The sequence below is a fragment of the Odocoileus virginianus genome, chromosome 14 (genome assembly GCF_023699985.2).
Source record: "Odocoileus virginianus isolate 20LAN1187 ecotype Illinois chromosome 14, Ovbor_1.2, whole genome shotgun sequence".
Classification (NCBI taxonomy): domain Eukaryota; kingdom Metazoa; phylum Chordata; class Mammalia; order Artiodactyla; family Cervidae; genus Odocoileus; species Odocoileus virginianus.
In genome coordinates, this window is record NC_069687.1 from 66,148,441 (window position 1) to 66,163,928 (window position 15,488).

Consider the following 15,488-nt stretch of genomic DNA (forward strand, 5'->3'; position numbering starts at 1 on the left):
TTGAAAAGATGCATACAGTGTTTTCAGTGAAAAAAACGAGCAAGGCAGGTATGTGACCTGCGTGCATGTGCAGAGAGCAAGGTATGCACATAATGCACCAACACTGGCAACATGCATGTCTGCGAGCACAGGCAGGGCCCCGGGACCAGGAGGGCTGGAGGGGTCACAGGAGAATTTTGCCTTATCTCTTTTTGTTTAATGCTTATCTGATAGAACATAATGCAGTATGATATGTGATACACAATGCAGGGAAGGTATTCATGTACAATTTATTAATAATATTTTGAAAATAGTTGTTGGGGGTGGGAATCTCAGATATATCATTGTTACCCATGGCTTGCTCTTTAACTCTGTGACTTCAGGGTCACAAGATTTTCCCCTGTTTGGTATTGATTTGTTTCAATTGCAGCTGCCATTCTGATTGGCATCAATGATACTAATAACAGCAAGATACTCACACAGCACTTTCAATAAGCTGTATATTAAATTGCTCACACATATTAAGGTCTTTAATTTTTATAACAACTCTATGAGGGAGGTACTATTAATACTTCCATTTTACAGATGAAGAAAAGACTGAGGATAATTTCTTCATGTCACATAGCTAGTAAAAAGTAATGTGGCAGCTTTGTTTGCACTCTTTTTTATTTTCAGTGCATTAAATTTACTCATAAAAAATTCTAAAACGTACAATTTTTCCTTTTTAACAAAGTATAATAAAACATAAAAAACCCCAAAACAGAACTCTTGACACTTACAATTCAAAATCAAATTAGCAGAACATTAAATATCTACAAAACTGTATGTTTAAAACATAGTTATAGAGAACAGCATCGAAACATGTATATTATCTAGGGTGAAACAGATCACCAGCCCAGGTTGGATGCATGAGACAAGTGCTCCAGCCTGGTGCACTGGGAAGACCCAGAGGGATCGGGTGGAGAGGGAGGTGGGAGGGGGGACCGGGATGGGGAATACATGTAAATCCATGGCTAATTCATTTCAATGTATGACAGAAACCACTGCAATGTTGTAAAGTAATTAGCCTCCAACTAATAAAAATAAAGGAAAAATAAATAAATAAAAATAAAGTGAAAAAGAAAAAAAAAACATAGTTATAAAGTTACATCCAATTTTGTAGAATTGGCATAGAAGAATGGCTCAAAATGCACCTTTATGGTACACTTTCTAGTTAACAGGCTTGTAGAAGCAGTACCGGGTTGGGGGACGGGGTGTACGTGTGCACAGGTCCTAACTTAAAGCTGCCTTGGCACTTGATGCTGACGTGGAGGCACTCCATTGTCCATCCACAGAAAGGAGAGGGAGACTCTGAGAGCAACAGCAGTGGTCCTGCCTAGGGAACACAATTAACTACCATCCTGGGAACAGCAGCGTTTTCAGCTCTTACTTGAGAAGTGGATTGAAAGGCACATCTCTCCTCTCAGCCAGACGCAAACAGGAGGGAGCCAAAGCTCACGCGTTTGTCCACATTCATTAGGAAATTAACTTCCAACTAGATGTGACTCGTAATGCTGCTCAGTCAAGCTGCTGAAGGGGCAATGCCGAAGGGGAATAAATGCATCCAACTGATGCTGAGCAGAGCCTCCCAAGACCTCGGAGAAGACAGACCATGGCCAATACATAATTCAATGCCAAGATCTCTTTAGCTCCTTTCTCTTCAAAATTTATCAAAGTGGATTCGGCTCTAAAAATGTATAAATAAAACAAACTTCTCCTGGGTCCAGCTGTTTTGGGACTTGAAGGATTCATTTGAGGATTCCTCATTCCTTAGATACCAAAGAGCTTGTCCATCACCAGTTTCATCTGAAACCTGGAAGCTTCAGTCACCAAGGGGCAGGACTGAACCAGGGTCAGGAGAGGCTGCTTCCTGCTGGGACCTCAGGCCATTCACTTCGGAGAATAGAGCATTTTGACAGTTTTTCCTTAGGGAGTAAGCCCGGCAGCTCTCCTCTGCTCCAGAAAGTGATCAATGAACCCAGGACAGAGAAGGGTAGGGGAGGAAGCCCTCACTGTATGCGTTTTTCAAAAAATAAATATTATTTTAAGGTGAAGAAAAGAGAAATAACTTTTTCTGTGGCTCCCCATCACTCTCTGGACAAATCTGAATTTTCCTACCTGGCACTCAGACCCTGAGGTTCCAGCCACAGTCATGCTCATCTCTCAGCTCCTCTAAGCTTCTCTCTCTCTCTGAACTCTTCACCTAATAATTCCTACCAGACTTGTTCGATGCAGAGCAAGCGTCACCCCCTGCCCTGCCCCCTCCACCCTGTCACTGCTGCTTCCTCTTCTCAGGAAATGCATGACTTCCTATGCAAGAGTCTGTTTACTTCCTCTTACTGACTCGCATGGTCCTCCAGGAGGCAGTTGAAGACAGAGGTTAAGTGCTGGAATTCTGGAGCCAAGTCACCTGGTTCAAATCCCAGGGCCTCCTGGTCACAATGACCTAACTGACCTGTGGGTCTCAGTTTCTTCATCTAGTAGAAACAATGACAGTACCTGCCTCAAAGCGGTGTCATACGACCTGGCTGAGCTAAGGCCTGAAAAGTACTCTGAAGTGTACCTGGCAGATAGTAGGCACTCAGAAACTTATAATTAGTTCCCTTCCCTTTTATGAATGCTGTGTCCTGAGTGCCTATCAGGTGCTCAATAGAAGTCTGATGACTGAATGAAGGAACAGAATCTCTGAGGAAAGAAACAGGCTGATGCCGACCAGTCCTCCAAGATTCAGAGTCCTGCTCCCTGACTCTCACAGCCTGAGCTGATGGTCCTCATGCTATTCCTGATACTTGGACCAGAAATATGGCCTTTTGGCTTTCAGAAAGGTATCCATCCCATTTCAGAGCTCTGAGCCCCTGAGACATCAGACCTGCATTCATTTAAGGTGCTCAAATCTCTCTCTTTCAGCTGAAGTCGTCAGGGAAGCGAAGCGAGAAGCAAAGGGCCTCAGCTCAGGGCCTCGGCCTCTGAGGGTGTCTCTCACTTCCCCAAAGACAGCTGACTGAGACTGAAAGCGCAGTGCTGGCCGGGGATTCTGCAGGGGGAGCTGATCGAGGGGGGACCCTGTCTCTCCCTTCCCTACCGTTCACCTACTGGGCCCAGGACATCAAAATGGGTCTGCCTTAGAGGAGCTCCCAGCACAGCCCCGAAGGCAGGCCACTACGGAGGTAGTTAGTCTTCAAGGTGTTGAGGGCCCACAAAAGTGCCTAATGCAGCAGGGATAGGTGGAGGGGAAATCAAGGATGGCTTCCTGAGAGTGGTGACCATTTTTTTCCATCCTTGTCAGAAGTCCCCATGAGGAAACATCCAAGGTCACAGGTGCCATTGTTACAAAGCAGCAAAACTCCCTCCATTCCCACATCCCAGCTGTGCCCACGCTCAGCGAAAGATGACACTGTCCCAGTGGCGGCCACAGCTGCAGCGCAGACCCTTCCTGTCGCTTTGGGGTGACGAGTGTGGGCATCGTCAGCAGGTTTGGACTCGCCTGCCAGCTGCCAGCAGCGGAGCCAGCAGAAGGACTGTGCTCTGGGGTGGGAAGCAGCTGTAAGGTGAACCCACTGACTACCTTTGGGTCATCTTCCTAGTGCAAGTGACAAAGGTAAGGAAGCCTGACTGAGAGGAAAAAAACACTTTTTATTCCCACTGCATAGACTCTTTCTACTTCCTCCTCAGGCCCTATGTTCCAGGCTTTGGACCCACTTTGCAGTCTTCTGAACATGCTATGTTCCCTCATGCACTCCCACCCTCCCTTTATTTAAAGCCTACTTGATACTTCTTTATCTTTCAAAATTTAGGTCTGGTCACCTCCTTTAGGAAGCCTTCCTTGACTTCCTTCTTCAAATTGAATTAAGAAGACTCTTGCCACCTAAGCCATCAAAGTTACCACAATACATATCAATACTTTGCTTGTGGCTCACTCTTAACGACTGCTGTGCTCTTAGTGTATGGGAACTTTTATTTCTGTGGCCTCAAAAAACCTGGCAGGAAATCAGGCCAAGTATAGGTGCTCAACGGGCTTCCCTGGTGGCTCATGTGGTAAAGAATGTGTCCACAAGGCAGGAGACCCAGGTTTGATCCCTGGATCAGGAAGCTCCCCTGGAGAAGTGAATGCAACCCACTTCATGCTCTGGCCTGGAGAACTCCATGGACAGAGGAGCCTAGTGGGCTACAATTCATGGGGTCGCAAAGATTAGGACACTACTGAGCAAGTAACAGTTACAAGTGCTCAATACGTGTTTGTTTTTGAGAACAAACACTAAAGAAATAGGGAGGATGTCTGGAGAGTATTCACTTAACCAGGAGGGAGGGGAAGCCTTTACAATTCTCAGATGCTATCCAAGTAGTATAATGGTGAGGTCCACAGACTCTGGAGACAAACTGCCTGGGTCTACATTCTGGTTCTGTCTTTTACTAACTATGTGATTTTGGACATGTTACTTAACTTCTTTAAGTGCCTCAGCTTCTTCATTTGAAAAAATCAGGATATTAAAACTGCCTACCTCATAGAGTTGTTATCAGAATTAAATAAGACAATGAATGTGAAACCCTTAGCTTAAGACTGGTGCACAACAAGCTTAGATTAGGGGTTAGTTATAATCAATACCATTATTAGTGCATTGACCTGCATCAAAAAATTGTAAGACCTTCTCCTCAACTTCACAGCATTCAGAATAACCAATTTCTGCTTCTTCCCCTTTGAGGAAATGCTTTTGTAACCGTGCATTTGAGTTAGCCGACAGCATGTGGCTTAGATAATTTAGGATGGGGGAAGGGACATAAAGTCTCACACTGGGATTGAAGAGGGGGCAGTTGTAAATGCAGGAATAAAATAACAACTAAGCCAAAAGTGAACCAGCATGACTGTACTCCCCAGATCCTTGAAAGTAGGTTAACTGAGTGTCCTAAATCTCTAGCCTGCTAATAACCACTGCATAAGCAAGCCTCTCTCTGCTTGTGTTTCCCCGGGTCCCACAGGGGTGATTACAAAGGCACACAATCATGGGCCTGTTGGTAGCTGCTGCTGCTGCTAAGTCGCTTCAGTCGTGTCTGACTCTGTGCAACCCCATAGACGGCAGCCCACCAGGCTCCCCCGTCCCTGGGATTCTCCAGGCAAGAACACTGGAGTGGGTTGCCATTTCCTCCTCCAATGCATGAAAGTGAAAAGTGAAAGTGAAGTCGCTCAGTTGTGTTTGACTCTTAGTGACCCCATGGACTGCAGCCTACCAGGCTCTTCCGTCCATGGGATTTTCCAGGCAAGAGTACGGTAGCAGCTTCTCCCAAATAGAAAGTGGCAAACTCACCACTAAAAGTGAAACCTAGTTTCTCAGAGGGTGAGAAGGAAGAAGGGGGGTGGGGGTGGGGGGAAAAAAAGCCTCTTTTTGGAGGAAAGAGAGGTTACTTGTTGCCATAGTCAATTTTGGACGTGACTTTCTGCTTCAGTTCCTTTAGCTCGTCCTTGGGTAAAGTTCCTGAGAGGAGCTGCGACCGCCACTCCATCAAGTCGTACATCATGGACTGCACCTGGAGAAAGCGCTCCTTCTTGCTGGCCTAGGAGGAAAAACAGGAAACAATCCACGGTCACCTGCACCAAAGATCTGGGGCGTCTCTGGCAAACTGAGCCAAAGTCAAGCATGCGTGCTCATGGGCCAAGGCATGAGTGCCTGCCTGGCCCCTGCCCAGCGCTGAAGTGGTTGGGTGGTGGTCTTTGTCATTGACATGTTTCCTTCCCTGGGGCCACAGGGGTCTCTCAAAAGCAAAAGTAGCGATCCTAATCACTTCCTGGTTTAAAAAAAAAAGGAGGGGTTATTTCTGACTCTTATCCAAAAAGATGCATGCTGAGCAGGAATGCCATGAACATCTGCTGCAGTACAGATCTCAGAAGCCAGCCCCTTTAAAGCTAAGAACCAGGGCCACTTCTCTGTTGGAACAGGCCTATTTCTAGGGCAGTGTTCCCCCAAGTGTGACACGTGCACAGACCATGGGACATAAGATGGTTCTTGGTGTTACAAAGACACAAGGTCACACGTTAGGGATACAAATGGTGATTCTCCTCTACTCTCCTCCCATCCCTCTGTTTAGGGGATGAGAAAGTTGCAGTTTCTTAGCAATATGTCTTGAACTCCTCTCTCACATTTGTTAATTCCTTTTTTTTCAATGAAAGGAGAGAGACATTCTTGGGCTCAGAGCTTTTAACAGGTACCATAGGAAACACTTAATAACACTGTTTTGTTTTCACTGTATTTACTTGAATAATACATATGACTCTATAAATATAGTCTCTCTCTCTATGTGTGTATATACACATATGGCTGCCCTGGTAGCTCAGACAGTAAAGAATCTGTCTGCAATACAGGAGACCCAAGTTCAATCCTTGGGTCAGGAAGATTCCCTTGGTGAAGGGAATGGCTACTTTCTCCAGTATTCTTGCTTAGAGAATCCCATGGACAGAGGAGTCTGGTGGGCTACAGTCCATGAGATTGCAAAAAAGCTGGACATGACATAACAACTAAACCACTGTCACATATATGTATCTGTCTGTGTGTGTGTATACACACACACACACACATATATATATATGAGTAAGAGTAGGACTTTCCTGAGTTTTGTGAGTTGTTCTAGGGCTCATGGAACCTGAGGCTAGGTTGGAGGGAGTGTCATGGGAGTCCCCGAATGTGCACCAAGTTGGACAGAAATGCAAGTAGCCTGAGGACCTGGCACTAGCAGCTGGCATCTGAAGTGAGGGCAGTCTTACAGAATTGAGCCCTTACACCTGGGTGGTCAGTGTTAGAACTACATTGAATTGTATTATAGGGCATCCAGTTGGTGTAGGAGAGTTGGAGACTTGTTCGAACGAGACAGCATATTGTAAAATTCCTTGTGTAAGTCATTTAAATTTACTGAAAAGGAAGACAATTTAGCTATTAAGTAAATACTTAATGTGCAGTATGCAGATATGACAAGAATCATGGAAGAATAAGAATCACTTTGGTAGGTAAAGGTCATGATGAACTTGCCATTCAAAGATTTCTTAAAGAAAATGTCAGGCTTCTATGGTGTATGTGTAAAAGGCGTGATGGACATAAATAACACATCACTTTAGCCTTAAATCTGCTGTTTGCCCCATAAACTTTCCTAACAACTTTTGGGAAACTTATGGAACGGTAATTGAAAGTGCCCATTACCATACAGTGTGAAATAGCCACATAGGAGTCAACATTCATGACCATAACAGGTGAGCATACAAATAGCACAGAGCGCCAGCGAGTGTACAGTATGCTGTGACAAATATGCACGAAGCCTGGGATGACACTGTCACTCTCAGTTTAATGGTTTTCTTAGCTAGCCACTCTCATTAGGAGTTTTAGAAGCATCAAAGGAGGATTTAAAATTAGATTTACTTCAATACAGGGAAAACCATGCAAAATACGCTCTTAATTTTTCCAGGGTCAAGTTGTCTCTTAGATCTGATGACAATAGTCATTAGTTAATTGACACATGAGAACAATAGTTTTCAAGGTGTTATCAGCAGACCACCAAATCAAAATCCCTAAGTTTATTAAAATGCAGAGTCCCACTGAACGAAGCTTTACTTTCAATAGCATTCAAGGTGATACTTAAGCACATTCAAGTTGGTAACTTTTTCATTAGTTTAAAAAAAGAAAACAAAAACAGAAGGATCACCCCAGATGCCCATTTACTGTGACTCTGTCACTAACTCACTGTGTGGCTCTGAGAGTCACCTAACTTCTCTGGGCTTTGATGACCTCATACTGTTTGTTATACTATGTCAAGTCTACATTCCAAATCTGAACCAAGCCAAAAACTGTAAGCAGCTTCCATCCCAGGTTTGAGCAGGGTTTCAAGTCTCACCACATAGAGCTGTTTCCAGATGCTGCCCCATTCCCAAAGTGTTGTTGTCACTTCTTGTGCCAGAGGAATTTCTGCAGGAATAATGTTCTCGATATTTCTATTTAAGGTGGGAGAGAAAACGGTGTGAAATTGAGACCCAGGTGCTAACATGATAAAATGTTGGCAAATTTGCATTAAGCTGCAGCTGCTGAGAGGGGCCTTGCTGGCAGGAGACTAAACCACTTCCAGTAGCCACACCAATTACATTATGCAAATGCAAAGGGCTTTCTTTTTCTCTGTCCTCCTGCATTGAGGTGGGCCCTGCAAGCTCATTATTCAGGATTAACCTACTTTAATTCAGTTCAAAGGCAGCTGCCAGTGAAAACTTTGATCTTCCAAATGTACTAATACCCCCTCAGAATCAGATGCAAACACGAATCAATTTGCATTGGAGACAAACACAGGCACGAAGAAGACAGATCCTTCATATCTGCCAAGTCAGGTTTCCAAAGCAGACAGGATGCGGGCATCACAAGCTACCGGAGAGTCAGGTCTGGGGGAAGATGGCAAATACCTTTTTCTCTCCACTGTCACATCTTTGATGTAGATAAAGGATTTTGGAAAAATGCCCTGTTGGGGATAAGATAAGATAAGATGAGATTGGATGACTTGTCCCTGTAGAAAAAACTGACCCCAGGTCTTCATGATTTTTCCAAAAGCTACTAACTGGTAAAAACCTCGAAATTCACAAGAATAATTCCAGTTCCACAGAACAAGTGGTGGGTGTTAAATTCACTCATTTAGGCTTAATCCCTCTCCCCTTCTTCAGCAGTTGCTCAGGATCCCACAATAGCTCTAGATTCCAAAGAATGCCCTAACCTCACTGCGATCACTCACACTATCAGATGGGCAAGGCAGGAGTGCTTAAGAGGTTCACTCTAAGGGAGAAAGGTCTTCTGTCTTTCCCCTCTCCTGCCTAATTCTGGGAAAGCAGCCACCCTGTACTGTTAGAGAAGGTCAGGTCCTGAGGAAACAGTGCCCCTGGTTAGCATGTGGGCTGCTTTGATCTTCTCTCTGGATTTATTTGATTGTTCTCTAGAGAGGAGAGAGGGATCACGCCTTCCAATACAGCATGTCAGGGAGGAAGGAAGGAGCATCTACTATTTCCTTTCTCCATAAGCTTGGCTTAGCTGACAAGAGAAGTTGAGCAATAGCTTCATCAGTTTAGCCAACGTGTACACTGGGGACACCAGGTAACTGTGCGAGGTACCGTGAGCTGTCAGGAGATGAGCAAAGCACGTGCATCTCCCATGGAGACGGCGGTGTGGTGTGGGGCTAGGGCAGAGGAAGCCCCTGAGGGCTGAACTGGACCTGTCCCTCCCGAGTCATGCTGGAAACAGGGGAGGAAAGGACGAATGCCCCAAGCCAGCCAAAGAAAGACAGTAGAAGATGAATTTCAGATAAAAACCGCACGAGTCAATGGGACTGGAGAAATCACATATGGCTGGCATATTAGGAAAATTTGCAGGGAGAAGAGAGCTCTGGAAGTCGGCCTTAAAGAAGGAGTGAAGGGGGAACGGATCAAGGTACAGCAAAGAAAACCCTGGACACAAGGAGACAGGCATGAAATCAGTTTGCAGAGCTTTGCAGAGCAACAGTGGGAAGTAATTGCCCAGGGGACTGGCAGGGTCACGCACAGACACCCAATATTGTCCCAAATAAAAACAAAATTGACCTTACCTGTAACATTTTGTGCTTTACAAGGTATCCCCTATACCAATCTGCAAAGAGAAAACAAAGAAACAGGTCTTTCATCTATTCTTACAAGTCCCTTGCTGGGGTTTATTGGTGTTGCTGTTTGTTTTTCACTAGCAAAGAAACTGCAAAGTGTTTTAGACCTTAGGTCGAGATCAAAGCCCTAGGATTCAACTCATTCTATTGAATGAGTTGCCAACATCTCCAAAAAGTGACCCAAAATCCAGGGATTTCAGGTAAAAATGCAAATTTAATCCTTTAAAAAAAACAAAAACAAAAACAGGAGGCCCTGAGATGGTGACAAGTGCTCCCGATGGCTGCAGTTGACTAGCGGTGAGGGGCAGCTAGTCTCATCAGACAAAAGGAGGCGTCTCCAACTCACCAGCCTCTACCCAGCCCCTCTCTTCTTTCCATCAACTGCCTGCATCCTTCTTGTGTTCATACGCATGTTTTCAACCTCTGCTTTAGGAACATAGAAAGGCTGAGAATGTCTGAGGAGTTTGGCAAACACCCTACAATAATGCCCACAGTTCTAACAGCAGCAAATTGTGTCTAACACGTAATCTGCAGAAGTTAGTCATTACAAAACAGACAGGTTCAGGGATGGGTGAAAGGACAGGAGTTTTAAAAGATTCTTCCCTTTGAAGGAATATCAAGAATGATTCAATGAACAGAAATCCAAATTATATACACAGTCCTCGGACAAAATGAGCCTTGGTATAGCAAGTATTGATGACTATAATGAGCCTACTCGCCTTTGAAATGATTCAAGCACAGCCAAGTAGTGGCATTTGTTATCTTTGTAAATAAAAAGCGGCTGCCGGGAGGCTTATTAGCAAATCCTCATTACTGGGCTGACAGATTGCTGTCAAAATATGTTCTCAACAGACATAAGTGCAAGCTCCAAAACAAACATTTAAAATGCAAAGTCACCCCTCACAGTCATGAGCCAGCTAAAGAAAGTTCTAAAGCAACAGGGGCCCAAAGTGGTTCCTATTTTAAGAGACAGAAAGGTAGAGGATGGAGAGAGAGTGGAAGGAATGGATAATGGAGAGAAAGAATCTCAGGTTTGGAATAAAGTATCATTCTAAGTGGGCTTCCCCAGTGGCTCAGGGGTAAAGAATTCGCCTGTAAAGCAGGAGACACAAGTGGGAACCCTAGATCAAGAACATCTCCTGGAGAGACGACCCACTTCAGTATTCTTGCCTAGAGAATTCCAGGGACAGAGGAGCCTGGCAGGCTACAGGCCATTGTGTTGCAAAGACTGGGATGTGACTTAAGTGACTGAGTGTGCACGCGCACGCACACACACACACACACACACACACACATGCCACACACACCATTCTAAGTATCCTTCATATATGAAGCCTTCTAATCCTCACAACAACCCTATAAGGTGGGAAATGCAACTGTCCCATTTTACAGAAGAGTGGCTCTCTGGAGGCACAGAGCAGTTAAGTAACTAGCTCAGTCACACAGCTAATAAGTAGCCATCACACTGGGCTTCTTGTCTAGTGGAGGCCTAATACTGCCACCCTCCCAACATCTGAATCCCCAAAACTACATCCCCACTAAGTACTTCCAGTGGTGGAACACTTTCTGGTTCATAAAGAACCATATTCTAGTTTCACACTCTAATCATTTCCCCATTACTATTGGTAATAATTAACTGTTAAAATCAGTGCTTTTATTAACAATAGGGCTTGCTGTGTGCCAAGAACTCTGGTGAAGCTTTTTGTTTTGTTTTTCCACATTATAAATTGATTCTATAAAGTAGGTACTATTATTGCCTCAATTCTGCAAATGAAAATAGAGAGGCACAAAGAGATGAAGAACTTGCTCATCGTCACACAGCTAGTGAGTGATGCATATAAATGATTTAAATCCAAGCGTCCGACTCTGGAGATGATCCTCCATAATACTATACTAGAACAGCTTCCTTTATTTGCAGTTTTTTCCCATTCAACCAACTTCTCTGTAGCATTACTGTTAATAGCTACCATTTATTGACCGCTAAACGCACACAAAGCTGTGCATGTTTTCTCTCATTTAACCCTCATACCATGCTGTGAGTTAAGCATCATTATTCCCATTCTGTAGATGAAGAAACTGAGACAAATCAGTGAAGATGCTAGGCCAAATCACATGCCAGGGTTCAGGGGCAAGTCTGTGTGGCTCCAAGCCAGCCCTCAGAGTGGTTTCACCACACTGCCCCCACCACACTGCCCCCATGTGATGAGCACAGACACAGATAATGTTCTCTTAGAGTGCACACACAGTCAACGTTCTCTTGGTTACAGTGACCTGAATCCACCTTGCTGGCCAAGGCTACCAGACTCCCCCAGGAAAACGGTCAAGGGACTCCTAGCTGCTCACATCTGCCTCTGCACAACAGAGCCTCCGTCAGGGTCCCCTGACTTCCTCTTCTAGCAACACCACCCTCTTTCACCCTTGGTAACCAGTGACTTGCCACCCCTTGTAGGAATCCCGATTCTCAGAACTTCAACTCACTCCTGAGCAAGAAATTGACTGATGCTTACCCTTAGCATCCACATTCTGACTCCCAGATTTTAAGTTCAAGAAATACTGACTGTGCTCTATTCTGTACACAGCACTGATCTAGGTGCCTTCAGAAATAAATCACCAGTGATCTTTGATGAAACGGCCTTACCACCATCTCCACTTGCTAGATGATGATGAAGCATCAGCTTCATCAGATCTGTCCTTACGACTTTTTCTGACAGTCCCAACTCTGCTGAATTGGTGACCTCTGTGACCTCTGATGTGTGCTCCGAAACCTGGTCACCAGTCACTATATCTGGCTGTATGCCGAGACCGGACAGGACAGATAGCAGTAGTTGACAGGCATAGCAAAATCCATGACGACAGGCACTCTGATCAAAGCCAGGCTCTCGGTAACAGAGCACTGACCACATCCCAGGCCTTATCCCCTGGCTTAATGCACTTTCAGTTAAGTAACAGGGAAGGCTTTTTTGTCTAACCCTATCCATGAGACAGGAACTTTTTAAAAATAGAAAACTCAAAGTACATCCTGGGAAAGATGAGAAAAGGGAGTTTTCTTTTGTTTTGTTTTAACCATTCTTATGGAAAATGATAAACTCCAACTGTCCTCCTTTCCCACAGCCCAAATATCAAAATGAAATGTACCTAAATTCTCCAGTGACCCAGGAGTTGTATGGGGAAGGGGAGAAGGAGGAGAGATTAAAAATATCCCAGCACATCAAAAAAGGATCCACATCCTATTTAACAGAAATCCAGTCCTCTCTCTGCCACCTGAGGGCAACATGATCTTTGGTCATATCACTTAAACTTCATTATTTTCACCTGTCAAATGAGGGCAATAACACCTACCACACAGAGTGTTAGGTGTTAGTTGCAAAACTATTTTTTAAAACAGAATTATGAAGGTAAACACATCTGATAAAGATACAACATCTTAGACTGGAAGAACACATACCAATTTCAGGAGGAGCATCGCCTGAGGAATGGACAAAAAGACAAGAATGGAACAGGGGAGGGTAAGCAGGGGACCTCAACTGATCTAAAATATTTATTTCTTTAAAACGTATATGAACTGAACACACAAAATGTTAACAATGCTTTATTTGTGTGGTGAGTGTCCCAGTGTGTTTCACTTTCCAGTTTGATTGAAATATCTACTAATGTTAAGAAGAATATGACAAAAGCTAGTATCCATCAGTGCTTAAGAGCATGAGCTCTGAAATGAAAGCCTGAATCTGAAAGAAGATCTGCAACTTCTGAGTGATCTCTGGCACATTAGTGTATTTCTCTAAGCCTCAGCTTTCTTATTTGTAAAATGTGAGCAATAATAGCGTCAGTCTCATACGCCTAAATTAGACAAGAAATTCAGTTTGTACAGTGCCTTGCATATGGTGTTAAAAAAAATTAGTAAATGCCATTCTGTCTTTTAAAAATCCATAATCATCATCATCAATCAGGGAAACAGGCATATTTTTCGTTTTACTTCCAGAACCTACAGATTTTGAATATTGTTTGTTTTCCATGCCATTATTTCAACTTATTTTCATGACAACAAAGTAAATGACACATTCTTCAAATTCAACATAATGGAAGTTTATTGATGTTTTAGCTTCACCCACAATCAAAACGGAAGAAAACTTAACTTATAAACTCCCCTTAATGGAACAGCCTTACTTCAGAAAACAGAGCCCCTTTCTTTTTTTTTTTGGAAATGTTCATGACAGCTTTATTCTTTTTTTTTTCCATTTATTTTTATTCATTGGAGGCTAATTACTTTACAACATTGTAGTGGTTTTTGCCTTACATGTCGATGTATGGCAGAGCCCCTTTCAATACCAGCCTGTCTCTAGGCAGACAGGACCACCTCTCTGCAAAGTGGCACTTTTGAAAATACCATCTTAAGTCCTTATAATGCCCCCTTCGTGCCCTAAAACAAAGGACCCGGATGGGTCAAGATCACTCTCGGTGGAGCTGTCTCAAGAGAAACTGCGGCGTGGCCCTGGGTGTGCCTCAGTCTCTAAGTGGGAGATTCCAACCCTTCGTCCAGAGCTCTTTGCAGCTGAACCAAGGCCACGCTGACACGTGTGCCAGCTTAGAAAGAAATGTTTTAAGTGAGAAGAGCAAATCTCAGAACAGTTAGAAAACACTGACAGGAAGAGCCAGGTCTTACCATAAGGAGGTTAAGCTATGCCAACTTCCCCCTCATCCCTCCTCCTTGTTCCATGTTACACGGTAAGTGAGATTCAAAAGTTCCTTGGAAACCTCTGTCTAGAAATCCCATTATCTTCACCACCAAGACTGAGCTCCCGTGGCCTGGGCAAGCGTGCGTATCAGGAAGTGGAAGGGAACCTTCCCTGGTGTTGTGGAAAGCAAGAGTCGGGGAGCAGATAACTGAGAGTGAAGAAGACATGCCCTCTGCAGGGCTTACAACGAGAGTCTAGGTGGCCCAGTGGCTGAGGACCTGCCTTCCAGGGCAGAGGATGAGGGCTTGGCCCTTGTTCGAGTAGCTAGGATCCCACACGATACGGGGCAGCTAAGCCCACACACACTGCGTACCACAGCGAAGATTCCTCGGGCTGCAGCCAACACCGAACAGCCAGAAACTAATTCAGCTAATCATTTTAATATTAACTGATAAAATATTTTCTAAAACAAGGGTCTCAGTAAGCTGGGCTGCCCCCAGGGAACATCCCCCCACCGCAGTGTAAGCAGTCTTTTTCAGAGGAGGCCGCTGTTGCCTTCCGGGGGCATGGTATGGCTTTTACCCCAGAACCAAATCCAAACGTAGGGGTGCCACCCACAAGACTCACTCAGAGACACTGGGGGCATCTGGCTCCTTGTTCTCCAGCTACATGGCTATTCATGCAGGGCTAGCTGACCTTTGGGCTTGTTTGTTCAAGACTACAGAAAACTGGAAAGAAAGCACCCCAAACTGCTTCTACCCTCAGCCTTGTTTAAGCTGGGGAAAGGGAAGGAGATTAAAGGAAGATTAAGTTGGACATGGTATTGGAGTCTTCTGAGATGTTGTTAAGTATCAAGAAAGATGTCAACCAAATATAACTGAAGGAAGTGATGGGAGAAAACCAACACTCCGTTTTTATCTTTATTCCCCCACGAGGAGTTCTGACTGCTCAATGAAGACTTACATGTGTTTTCCACATCTGAGCAGGACATAGAATGTTTATGCTGCCTCTGGGTAGAAGAGGCAGCCTGAGAGATGTAATGTGGATAAAGAAATGAGCATTAGGATGTCTAAGGCTCAGCAATGGATGCCCTTTTGCAATGTTTGTGTTTTTAATCACACACACACAAAATGTTATCTAAAAGGAAATACTAAAAAT

At 44.3% G+C, this 15,488-nt stretch overlaps 1 protein-coding gene across 2 annotated transcripts in view; it reads right to left on the minus strand.

The window, feature by feature from the left end:
* The window catches only part of DOCK2 (dedicator of cytokinesis 2), a 456,669-nt gene that overhangs the window by 418,874 nt on the left and 22,307 nt on the right, over positions 1-15,488 (minus strand). For both annotated transcript variants that reach the window (XM_070476853.1, XM_070476854.1), the window contains exons 3-6: positions 9,607-9,647; positions 8,441-8,496; positions 7,888-7,984; positions 5,417-5,565 (exon numbers count right to left, since the gene is read on the minus strand). In XM_070476853.1, the coding sequence (XP_070332954.1) occupies positions 5,417-5,565; positions 7,888-7,984; positions 8,441-8,496; positions 9,607-9,647 (343 nt within the window). The remainder of the gene's footprint in view (positions 1-5,416; positions 5,566-7,887; positions 7,985-8,440; positions 8,497-9,606; positions 9,648-15,488) is intronic.